The sequence below is a fragment of the Trichechus manatus genome, unplaced genomic scaffold (assembly GCF_000243295.1).
Source record: "Trichechus manatus latirostris isolate Lorelei unplaced genomic scaffold, TriManLat1.0 scaffold00007, whole genome shotgun sequence".
In the NCBI taxonomy this organism is placed as follows: Eukaryota; Metazoa; Chordata; class Mammalia; order Sirenia; family Trichechidae; genus Trichechus; species Trichechus manatus.
In genome coordinates this window covers 13447070-13459541 of record NW_004443943.1, presented here as the reverse complement: position 1 = coordinate 13459541, position 12472 = coordinate 13447070, and the positions used below count along the sequence as shown (strand labels likewise).

Sequence of the window (12472 nt, the reverse complement as noted above, 5' to 3'; positions counted from 1 at the left end):
CACATATATACATCCGTATTTACCTACGTAGCCACACACGTATTTTTTGGTTGCTTTTACTATTGTTGCAAAATTGCATATGTTGTAGCGTTTACTGACACAGTCCCTTTTTCTCTCTAGTGGATTCATTTTTAGTTATTAGCATTTATTGTGGGTATTTAATAAATGGGAAAAGTCTTTTCAATGTGACCCCTGAAGGCATGTGTATCTACAGATAGACTTTATTGCAAGCAATCAGCATATACCCCAAACTAAAATTATAGAACAGATAAATTGGGGCCTAATCATTCACATATTGAAAAGATCTGTCTCTGTTCTCTCTTTCTCTCACACAATTTTTGACCTAAAATAATTGAAGAAAACTGTGATCTACACATTTCTTTCACAAAGCAAAGTAGTAAAAGTAGAATCGAAGATTAGAACTGGGGAGAGAGCCCAAGAATTGCTTAAAAGCTGATTTACCTTGGGTAAGTTACTTAATCTTTCCAGTACTCAGTTTCTTCATCTGTACAATGGGCATTATGATAGAGCCTAACCCTTAGTAGCGTCATGAGCATTACTGAGAGAACGTAAAGCTGGCTACGTATTTAGTCGGGTACCTAGCACACAGTAAGAGCTCAAGTATCAGCTATGAATAGGTTGTTCAGGACTCTCTTACTTAGAGTAAAAAACGAAACAAACCAGACTCAAAGACATTGACTTGTCCAAGATCACACAGCTGCTTAAAGCTGAGCTGAGACTAGAACCCACTTCTGCTGCCCAGCCCAGTTCTCTTGCTTCATTCTTTAATGGTTCACTCTGTCAAACTTTTTGGTTACAGAAGGTACAAGTTGGAATTATTGTAGGTGGAGTTCAAAAACAATTTTGAGTCCATGAAACCAATGGAGTATTTCCCAAACACCTCTGCAGGGTGCCGTTTCTGGCAAATTTTTCCATACCTGGAAAAGCAGTGGCGGAAGCAGCAACAGCAGCAGCAGCTGGAGTTTCGGCTCCATCAGTGGGGACACCCAGGTTCTGCAGGGTGTACTCGGCTGCATACGTCTTCGCTTCATCCACATAGGCACTTAGCTTTGGAGGTGTGAAAGGGTGGCTGAAAAGCATAGTCAGTCAGGATAGGCATTTTATACTTGTGCTACTGAGTCAGGTGAAAACCTAAGGTCCTGCTAGCACTTTAAGACAATTGGATGATGGAATTTTGTGTGGGCATTTTTCATTTTCTTTTCTATTAAAGCTTCTAAATAGACATGCATGTAGGTATATTTGTGATTTGACCTAGAACATTGACGGTTGATAACGTTTCAGGGCATACTTGTAACTCATTATATGACTTATCTAAGGTGTATGTGGAGCACAGTCATTTCTGAAACATATAGAAATGCAGCCTTGGGGTAAAATTCAGAAGGTGATATCCACAAACAAAAAGGTCATACCTTTGGTCCAAAATTTATATAATGGGATATGGTTTTATTACATACGAAAATGGTAACTTCATATGGTTCAATCTAAATACTGCCAGATTAGAAAATAGGCTATAGTTTTCATTCCTTTCACATTTTACATTACCTGCAGTTTTCTATTGGTCAATTACTCCTCCTTCACAGTCTGTACTCTCTATATGAGATTTTTGGGCCCTTAGATGCCATCCTCATAGGTGGCACAGATATCCCAACTCCATATCCCAACGTTTGCATTTAAATAAAAAATGTCTAGGTAGTAGACTTGAATATTTACTTGAGTACTGAGTGACCAAATACACTTAATTTAGAAGCAACTCTTACTCTAAAATCTAAATGATTAGGAATTTGGAGGAGTTACGCACATTGCAGGATTCTGGCTGGTCAGAGCAGGAATGGTGATTTTGTATAAGAATAGTTGTCTTTGGTCTTGTCCAATGGCAGTGTGCAGCTGGTACACTGGTTGTCCCCAATTATTTTTCTGACAAATTTCTTCTAATATCTACAAGAGTTAAAAAAAAAATTATTCCCTATTCAAATGTCACATTTGCATTATTTCTCTAGTTTTTGGGTTTTAAAACTCTAGTCTTTAGAGTTCAACCTAATGTAAAAAGATATAAAATGCCACATAGTTTAACGATTCGTAAAATTTAAGATGAATTCAATCTGAACTCCACTGAGGATGTTATGTCTATTAAATAATAAAAATAATTTTCACACCATTTATTCTAATATGTTTTTAGTTCAGTCCATTAGCTGTAACTTTTTAACTAGAGCTTAATTTTGTGATTTCTGTTTGATATATTTATTTTATCAAGAAAAAATTGATGCTGTAGTATAATGTGGCTGGATTTATTCATCATTATCCTCAATTCCTTCTGTTTATTATTGTTCCGACATGACAAACTAGGAATATATTCCTCTTCTCCTGTCATTTATTCGTATATTTTTAACCTTGCATTTTCCTAAAACTAGAGTTAATAAGTTTGAGGAGTTAGTATTTACTGATGAGCATTAATAGATGGGTGTTGACAGTTTCACAAAGTCTTTATTTGATTGGCAAGATACCCCTTCTGGCTATTTTTATCATTATCTAATTTTTAGCACTTTCTTGCATTTTTTTTTCCTTCTGTCATTACTCCAAACTGAATGTTTTCTAATGGCCTATATTTTCCTCATCCTGAATCATTCTTGGTGGCCCACAAGCTCTGATCCTTCCATTAGTCAGTCAGTTCGGTAAACTGCAAAACGGCATAAGGGTGAGAAAATTACTCCGCGGGCTAGAACGATGCCTCAGGATGTGTCTGTATTTACCTTCTTATCTCATTTGTTTTAATACTAATCTAACTGCAATCACATGACATTTTACAGTTTATTAACTTTGCAAATTACTTATTTTCTCTATTAACATTTCCCTTTAATACTGTTAATTTTATATCATCTGCAAAGCATCCTCTAAGGTTTTTGGGCAGTAGTAAATTAGTTTTAGCTAGCAGATAGGCTGTCTGCCTGTGTATGCCCGGTATGCAAACACGTGCTAAAGGAATGCCACCTCTAACTATTGACTTGTCAGGGCAGTCCCTCTGCTCTTCTTGTTGGAATGTCATGTTTCTGCTATGTAGTTGTTAGGGCTCCATCTATTGGTTGGGAGTGGCATAGTCATCAATTTCTAAGAGTTGTGGAAATTCAGAGACAAATTAATTCAAGGACTTTCACTGGCTTATAGGGATGGCTGATTACATATCAGTATAAACATTAATATAAAGCATGACCCATTTATAGCCCTGGTTTAAAACAAAGAGCAGAGATCTTTACTCATGCTATAACAGCTCTCAGAGCTCTTACACAGAATTTATGATTACCACGCAATAACATGTGCCTTCTACATTTGTTTGCCACCCGCGCCCTCCCCCGGAGGTATTTTCATAAGCGCCGCTATGCCAATTTTTTTTTTACACGTTGCTGTAAAAAAAAAATTAGCATAGCCGGCTTAGGAAGATACCTGGGCAGGGGGACAGTTGGCAAACAAATGTAGAAGGCGTACATTATTTGCTTAAGAATATCATACTCATAAAAATTTTTCTAAAAAAATTTCTAGGTATCCCAGCACTTTAATTAGGTTCTTTATTTTGGGTTTTAACCCAAGAAGGATTGGGTAACTAGCTGTTGTGTTCCCTGAGCAAAGCTCCACCCTTGCACTTAACCATCTTTCAGTATAATGATCTGTTTGCATGTCAGTACTTCCCACTGGATTGCCATAGGATATTTTTGATGGCAAGGATTATATTATGTTTGCTTTTACATTCCTAGCATTTAGTAGAATACTTTGTGCATAATAGATGCCCCAAAATGTTTTTGAACAAATTATTACTGAATTTACTGCTTTCGTAGGCTTTTTTTTTTTTTTTAATTATCTGGGTAGGGTTAGCAGAAATCTTAGTAGACAGATGAACTAGTTTTAGGGTATGAGAAAGCCATTAATTCCGTAGAGAAATACGCAAAATGAGCTTTTAGAAAACCAAGTTTTCTACTTGATTGCATCTTAAGGACCACTTCCATAAATTTGAGACTCATACTTTTGGGGGTGGGAGTAGGGAAGCTTGTTTCAGGGTACGTAAACTGTAACTCTGTAACAGCCTAATATTGATCATTCAGCCAAAGGGTATTTCAGAGAGGTCAGCATATACTGCATAAGCACAGGAGCCACAGGGTTAACATAGATCCTGTTTTGTTTTATTTTTAACCCTCTTATTCAGGTTCCATGCTGGAACAACTCTTACAACTTTTAAATTCCCAGCAATGAAATACAGAAACATGGGAACTTAGAACTGTGAAATGAAAACAATAAAAATTCACCTTAATGCCATTGCCCAAATATAACCATTGTAGAAGACTTAATCTGATATGACTGATGGCATCTCATAGTTCAACATTCACCTACATATTATGGTGGAGTTTTCTTAAAATAAACATAGTGTTTCCAAAAGAGACGTCCTAAATAATCTATTCAGGGTTCCTGTCATGAATACCTTTCATGTGCCAAGTAATTTTGTTCACAAACAATAGGCATTTACTCTGAACTGGAGTCTTTGCCTCATTTTATTTTCATTTAAGGTATTAGTTGTTAATTCTTAAAAATTCCCAGGTTTTTGCATTTCAGTAGATTATTTAAGATTTCAAACTTTATGGATCACAACGGTCCTATCTTGTCGTGCATGGGGTCACCATGAGTTGGGGGCTGACTCAGTGGCAGCTAACAACAACAACTTGGATGGTTGTTTGTTTTTTTTCCCTTTAAATAGATAAATTAACCAATCAACGTAACGTAATTTGAGGGAATGCTGGCCAGTGAATGCCATTTTTCATTATAAAGCCTTTCTTTCTTTCTTTTTTTTAAAATAATTTAAAAAATGAAAACTTCTATAATGAAAAATGGCAGTCAGTGGCCAGCATCTCCTCAAATTACATTATGTTGATCGGCTAATTTATCTACTTAACAACAACAACAAAAAATCCAAGTTGTTGTTAACTGCCACTGAGTCAGCACCCAACTCAGGTGACCCCATGCACGACAGGATAGGACCACTGTGATCCATAGAGTTTTTATTGGCTGATTTTTGAAATGTATCCCCAGGCCTTTCTTACTAGTCTGTCTTAATCTGGAAGCTCTGCAGAAACCCATTCTGCAACATGCAAGCCTTTACTGACAAAGGAGTGGTGGCTGCACGTGATATTCATTGGCCAGGAATCAAACCCGGGTCTCCCACATGGAAGGCAAGAATTCTACCAGTGAACCACCACTGCCCTCCAACAGCCCAGGTAGTGATCAGATAAAGCCATTTGATGAAAGGTGAATGATAGCCATTAGCTCAATTTAAAGAAACTATCTTTGGAATATGTTACATACCTGGGGAGCAAGTTTAATTCCTTGGGGTTTTAGAGTGACAGGATTCATTGGGGTGAGCTCCATCCCAGGCAAAAGGTCATAGAGTTTATCTTCTCTCTTGTCTCCTTTGACCTGGTATCCACGACCCAGGCCTGTGTATGCCAAATAGCCACGACCGCCCAGTCCTCTCACTCCCGCAGCCCCTACAGGTACATTCATGTAAATTTCTAGGAATGTAAGAACGATTAAACTGAATCAAACCACCAGAAAATCACCCTGAATCTTACTGTAATGGAAAAGTTAGCCCCAGTCACATTGATTGTTGTTCTGAAGATGGGTAGAAAACTCTAGGATTCTACATAATGAAACTCAACATAAAGTAGGGTTCACCAGAGGTATCTTTTCCTTTTTTTAAAATACTATCTGTGGAGAAAATAATACCTTCAAAACTACTGATAAATACATGAGCAACTAAAATTTTTTGGTATAGAGAAAAATTTTGTAATTTTTGTCTTTACTTAGCCTTTTATTGATGTTTTGCTATAGCCTAAATAAATGCTGAAAAGGTGTTATTAAAACATCCCAATGCAATATGACCACATGTATTGACATCAGCCTTGCATAGAGACTATCACTGACCAGCAAATCAGAAATGAATTTTAGCTTCTCCAATAATCCCACCCCCAATGATCTACTGGGAAACCAACACTTAGAAAGCATATTTTTTAGTTCATCATTCTCTCTCTTACGTTCTGTAAATATAAGGCTTAAATTTCCATTGAGTTTCATGCATAGATTCCTTTTGTTTTTTGTTTTGACGCATTACTAATTTGATTTCCTACTGTTGACATAAAGAGATAAGAAAAATTAGACTGATTACCCTCCATTAATGAATATCGTTCATTGATTCTTTTCTTGTTATAAGAAAGATACCTTTTTTTCCCCTTGCAATGGAGTTTATTTTTTTTTCTACATTACAACCGGTTGACAACTTATACTTAATGTATGGATGCTTTAAAGATGTGATTTTAGGTTATAAATTATAAATTATAAATCAATAATGGTTTAGTGACATAATCTGTTATCATATAGACAGGTTACCCTGAAGGAAATTTCGATGATTTCTTTATCGTTACAATTTTGGGAAAAGTAATTGTAATATGATTATGAAACTTTTAAAGGAGCCCTGCTGGTGCAGTGGTTACGTGCTCACTTGCTAACTGAAAGGTCAGTGGTTAGAACCCACTAGCTGCTTCATGGGAGAAAGATGTGGCAGTCTGCTTCCATAAAGATTTATACCCTGGTAAACCCTATGGGACAGTTATACTCTGTCCTTACAGGATGGCTATGAGTCGGAATCAAACAGTAGAGCTCCTAGGATGGTCAATTTAATTTTTCTGAAAAACAGCAGAACACACTAAGACAAGTGTTTCCACAGTAATCTGGAGGTGCCCTTTTGAGTCTATGTAAAACTCAAGAATAGATTTAAATACGCAGTTTCTTTGCTGAATTGCCCAGATTGGTGTCATATTTGGAAACCAGGACTAGGATTCTGTTGGTGTTAGCACGTCCTGAAGGGGTTCACAAGATGGAGACAAAATGGTTTCTTGGAAATAAAAAATGCTTTTCTTATCGTCTATATTCCTTGAGCTAACTGAGCTCTCTAAACTGCCTGAACATAGGGAATTCTTCCAGGACTCAGACAGGAAATATTTATTGTCTAGCAGTAAGACTGACTTCTTTTCCCTCCTATATGGGAAGTTTACTATTTAGTTTCCCATATCCTGGAGAGAACAGTTGATTTCCTTAATAGGGTAGCTTTTTAGTAAGCAAAGTATATTTCTGGGGGGAGGTTAGATAAGAGAATCTCTTACATCTGTTAGGATGTAGTCATGATTGTGGTTTCTACATGAAGGTGATGCCATTGAATCCCTATCAGGTATACATGTACCCTGAAATATTTTTGCTATTTAAGATGTTTGGTTTCCATCAGACCATAGTGCTCTCATTTTGGAGTTTTGTACTGAGTTGTGTATGACTGGAAGATGGTTGTCCAATGATAAAGGAGAAGCTCACAATTTTGGAATTGAGTTTTTGTGCAAATTTTATTGGTCCATGCAAAGATCAAATTTATGCTTTAGGCTCATTTGCACTATGTTCTGACCAAGTTTTCTTCAATAACCAGTTGTAATGTGAAAAAAGATTCCTTATGGAAGGAAAACTCTCAGTATAATATTTGATTTTTAATAAACAATTTTCCTCCTTTTTTCCCAGCTGAGAAAATTTGTTTAAGGCATTGCAATTCAAATCATTTGAAATCTTGGGGCAAGAGCTGACTGGTGTTACCTCTAATAGAAGGGGCCCGGATAATGGCCCTGTTGCTGAGGTGTCCTTTGGAGGCTGGGAAATGAAGGCTGGGGACTGCTGCATAGGCCTGGGGGGCATAGAAAACAGGAGCTCCAAGGTACGTTGTGGTGGGATCATAAACATGGCCCAAAGAGTAGGTGTACTCTCCTTGCAGTGTGGTGCCCCTTCCACCTGTGCCTCGTGTGTACCTAACATAACTGTCCTTGTCTACTGGTTTGGCTAGGGTCACTTCAATGGGGGAACCATCCAGCACCTGTTGTAAAGAACAAGGAAAAGGCAATGTGAGAAGACACGAAGATATGAACACAGTGTGGCTGACCTCTAGTAACCTTTTAAGAGTTAGCACATTTGTTGTTATGTTTACTAATTTTTTCATTTCTATACATCTTATCTCTCTATAGACAAGTTTATGTTTGGTGCCAGTTGATTTTCACTCAGTGGTTTTACCGGTAAGTTGCACGAGATACCAACAGGTTTGATAGTGACTCATTGGCCACTGTCCCTTTATACAATGGTTATACATTTATTATCTGGATATAGCCACTGTGACAGAAAATTATGTAACATTTCTATTATGTGATTATATAGATATATTTTTAAGTATATATTTATATAATTATATAATCCTAAGAAATTTTGAGTTTATTATAGCTGGAATGTAATCACCACTACCTGGCACAGTACAATGGGTGAAAGGAAACCAATAAAGAGATCTCATCAATTATTAAGCATCCCTGGGTGGCACAAATGGTTAAGCGCTCAACTACTAGCAGAAAAGGTTGCTTCGGAAGGCAGGCCTGGTGATCTGCTTCTGAAAGTTCACAGCCTTGAAAGCCCTGTGGAGCAATTCTGCTCTGCACACATGGTTCGCCATGAATTGGAATCGACTCCAGGGCAACTAACACCAACATCAATTATTAACACCTTGGCATGGGCAGCCCAGTCAAGCCTTTCCAGCTGAGAGCCAGCTAAAAGTCTTGCTCCTTACAGCAGCTACATAAGAGGTAAGTTTTCACTGGGGAAGAAGAGAGGTGCAAGTGGGGCCCTACGCAAGGAAAGTGAATCTACAAGATTATTGCAATGTCCCCCCCACCCCCCATAGATACTTCCTTGTGAAGCAATATGTTGATTTAGAGGATTCTTTGCAGTTAGGAACTGACAGACAGGGATGCCAGGGGTTTTACTGATGTTTCTTAAGAATTACTGGGGTGATTCGTTGCTTATAGAAGCTTTTGATGTTGAATACAGCTCCAGATGTTGAAAAACAGCAGTTGTGGGTATATCTACATGGTCACTTCACTTCTGTGCAATTGCTTGCATATACAAAAGACAAAGATGACTCTCAATTTATACTTGATTGATGTATTTCTTACCAAAGGAGCAAGGTGTTAAAAACTATGCAAAAGCATTTGTGGCTTCTTCTGAATAAGAGTGTGATGGGCCTCTGTTTTATATAAAGAAATAATATAAAATTACCTGCAAAAATTCCCTTTTACAGCAGTTGAGTGTGTACCCTTATCCTCCAATTTTGCGGGTGACTCAGTAGTTCCTGAATCGTTGAAATTTGCTGGACAAAGCTTGTGCTGCATGGTCATCTTGATCAGCTTCAGGAAAACTTTGTCCCTAGTTTCATGTATCTACCCTGCTTTTAAGTAGCAGGACCCAGTGCCAAATATGTTTGATGGGACACTGGGAAACAGCCAAAAGCCAGCTGAGATTTGACTATTTTATATTTATGTTGATCTAATTAAAAGAAATAGCCTTGGTGTATTGACAGAAGGGAGTGACTTTGAATTTAAGAGTCTTTGCATCTCCAGTCCTATCTTGAGGAAGGTGAGAGACCCAAACAGATACTTACATATCAAGAGATATTTTGAATTGAATGATTCTTTACTGAAAAGTCAGATTTCTATTGTACTCAATTTTGTCCTGAATTCCTCTGCCCCCTCCAGCACCATTTTAAACTCAATATCGTGCTTATGTTGAACCTGTACATAGACAAAGAGGCAGTCATTTGAACCAGGGGTTTGAACTGGTTATTCCTCAGTCATGGCTGAGGAAGCGACACAGGAAGAGACCCAAATTTTTAAAATGTGAGTGAACCAGTACAATAATTAGAACGGGAAAAATTACGGGTTGAAGACCTGCTAGAAACTTAATCTCCCTTGTAAAACAACCAAATCTCTTGACCAGCAGTCTCAAAAACAGTGCTGCCCGACTCAAAGATGGCGGCTGACCTCACCACTTTGAAAGTGTGTCGCTCTTCACTGTCCTGCCAGTAGTCCAATCTCCTGCATCAGGTTCCTGAAAAGGCTCACTACACCTCTTCCAAGTCTCCCATTCCAGGGCTTTGAGCCGTAATTTTTCCCATTCTGGTTATCATCCGGCTCACCCAAATTTTAAAAATTCGAGTCTGTTCCAATTTTGCTTCACTGGCAGTGACTGAAACAATTTGAACTGGTTCAAAGCCCTAGTCTGAACAGAACAGGGGGATATTGCATGGTTTTATTCAAAAAGGTGTGCATCAGGATTGTATCCTTTCACCATACTTATTCAATCTATATGCTGAGCAAATAATCGGAGAGGCTGGACTATATGAAGAAGAATGTGGCATCAGGATTGGAGGAAGACTAATTAATCACCTGCGATATGTAGATGATACAACCTTACTTGCTGAAAGCAAGGAGGACTTGAATCACTTACTGATGAAAATCAAAAACCACAGCTTTCAGTATGGATTACACTTCAACATAAAGAAAACAAAAATCCTCACAACTGGACCAATAAGCAACATCATGATAAATGGAGAAAAGACTGAAGTTGTCAAGGATTTCATTCTACTTGGATCCACAATCAACACCCATGGAAGCAGCAGTCAAGAAATCAAATGACATATTTCATCGGGCAAATCTGCTGCAAAAGATCGCTTTAAAGTGTTGAAAGCAAAGATGTCACCTTGAAGACTAAGGTGTGCCTTTTCCAAACCATGATCTTTTCAATCACCTCATATGTATGCGAAAGCTGGACAATGAATAAAAGAGACTGAAGAAGAATTGACACATTTGAATTATGGTGTTGGCAAAGAATATTGAATATACTGTGGACTTCCAGAAGAATGAACAAGTCTGTCTTGGAAGAAGTACAGCCAGAATGCTCCGTTAGAAATCAGAATGGTGAGACTTCATCTCACTTAACTTTGGACATGTTATCAGGAGGGATCAATCCCTGGAGAAGGACATCATGCTTGGTAAAGTAGAGGGCCATTGAAAAAGATGAAGACAATGGGCTCAAATACAGCAATGACCAGACAACGTTTCGGTCTGTTATACATAAGGTCACTGTGAGTCAGAACTGACTTGAAAGTACCTAACAGCAATAACATAACCATTGTTATTTTCAATGGTTTAGACTTTTTGAGAGCTAGGACTATATATTATTAACCTCTATAGCCCCAAACCCAGCAAACCTTCTTGCACATAATAGTCATCCGCAGATCTTTCTAGAATAAATGAGTAATCATGTGCAAATCTCAATTCATCACATTTGTCTCTAAGTAGGCTTCCCTTCCTGAATTCCCTAACTGCATTGTCCTAGTCTTCCATATTGAAAACTTGAAATGGCCTTGACTCATTCTTCTCTTTCATCCCTGTATCAATCAGTTCTTGAGCCCTTTGGATTCAGCCACCATAGTCCCCTGCAGAAGAATTTCCTACATTCCATTCTCACCCTAGTTCTAGCCCTTATTTCTTCCCATTTGGATGACTGTAAAAGCTTTTTAACTAGTCTTCGTTACATCTCCCTTCCAAATTGATAAAATCTCAACTCTTACTAGGTTTATTTTCCTAAATTGTAAGTGTAATCATTAAGGAGCCCAGTGGCACAGTGATTAAAATGCTCAGCTGCTAACCAAAAGACTGGTGGTTTGAACCCACCATCCATTCTGCGGGAGAAAGATGTGGCAGTTTGCTTCCATAAAGATTAGAACCTTGTACAGCCTTGGAAACTGTATGAAGCAGTTCCACTCTGTCCTATAGGGTTGCTATGAGCTGGAATAGACTCAACGGTAATGGGTTTGGTTTTTGGAAGTATAATCATCATTCTGCTGCACACACACACACAAAATCTTCCAAGTCTCAACCTGTGTACTAAAGTAAGTATAAATATCCATATGTGCACATATGTACACCACAGTATAGTTAAATATATTTATATATATTTATATATATATATATATATAGCTATAAAATATTTAGCTGTAAATATACCTAGCTGTAAAAATTGGGAAGAACTTCAATAATTTTCAATTATAATTATTTGGCTTTAACATTTAATTTATGATTTACTATGTCCTCTTGACAATCACCATGCATACTCAGGAATGTTTTCAAATTGAGAAAATCTAACTTACAAATTATTTTCAAAGTACTAACATTTTTATGATACTAAATTTAATAATCAGTGAAGTTGACATAATGTTTTTCTTCATAGACATTTATTTAAATATTCATTCATTTTTGTTTTGTCACTTTCTTTTTATATTTGGAGTCAGTAGACGCCAAACATTTTTGTAGGCCCCTGAGAAGTTCATGTGCCCTGGGCATCTCTGTGTCTGAAGGACCTGTGCAGGTGATTCTCCATTTGCCCTCAGGATCCACTCCGCATCCTTCTCCAGTCTACTCTCTGCTCTGGGAGGCTGTTCTACATGGAACTCTTTCTAGGGATCCTGGGCCGTCTGGATTATGATTGGGTTTGGCCAATGGGGAGC

At 37.7% G+C, this 12472-nt stretch overlaps 1 protein-coding gene across 2 annotated transcripts in view; it reads right to left on the bottom strand.

Moving 5' to 3' along the window:
- Positions 1–12472, bottom strand: part of A1CF (APOBEC1 complementation factor) — a 62260-nt gene that overhangs the window by 4869 nt on the left and 44919 nt on the right. Inside the window, exons 7-10 of one of the 2 annotated variants that reach the window (XM_004369896.2) lie at positions 7687–7960; positions 5362–5567; positions 1820–1956; positions 939–1090 (exon numbers count right to left, since the gene is read on the bottom strand). In XM_004369896.2, the coding sequence (XP_004369953.1) occupies positions 939–1090; positions 1820–1956; positions 5362–5567; positions 7687–7960 (769 nt within the window). The remainder of the gene's footprint in view (positions 1–938; positions 1091–1819; positions 1957–5361; positions 5568–7686; positions 7961–12472) is intronic. The other variant, XM_004369897.2, reaches the window with a different exon arrangement.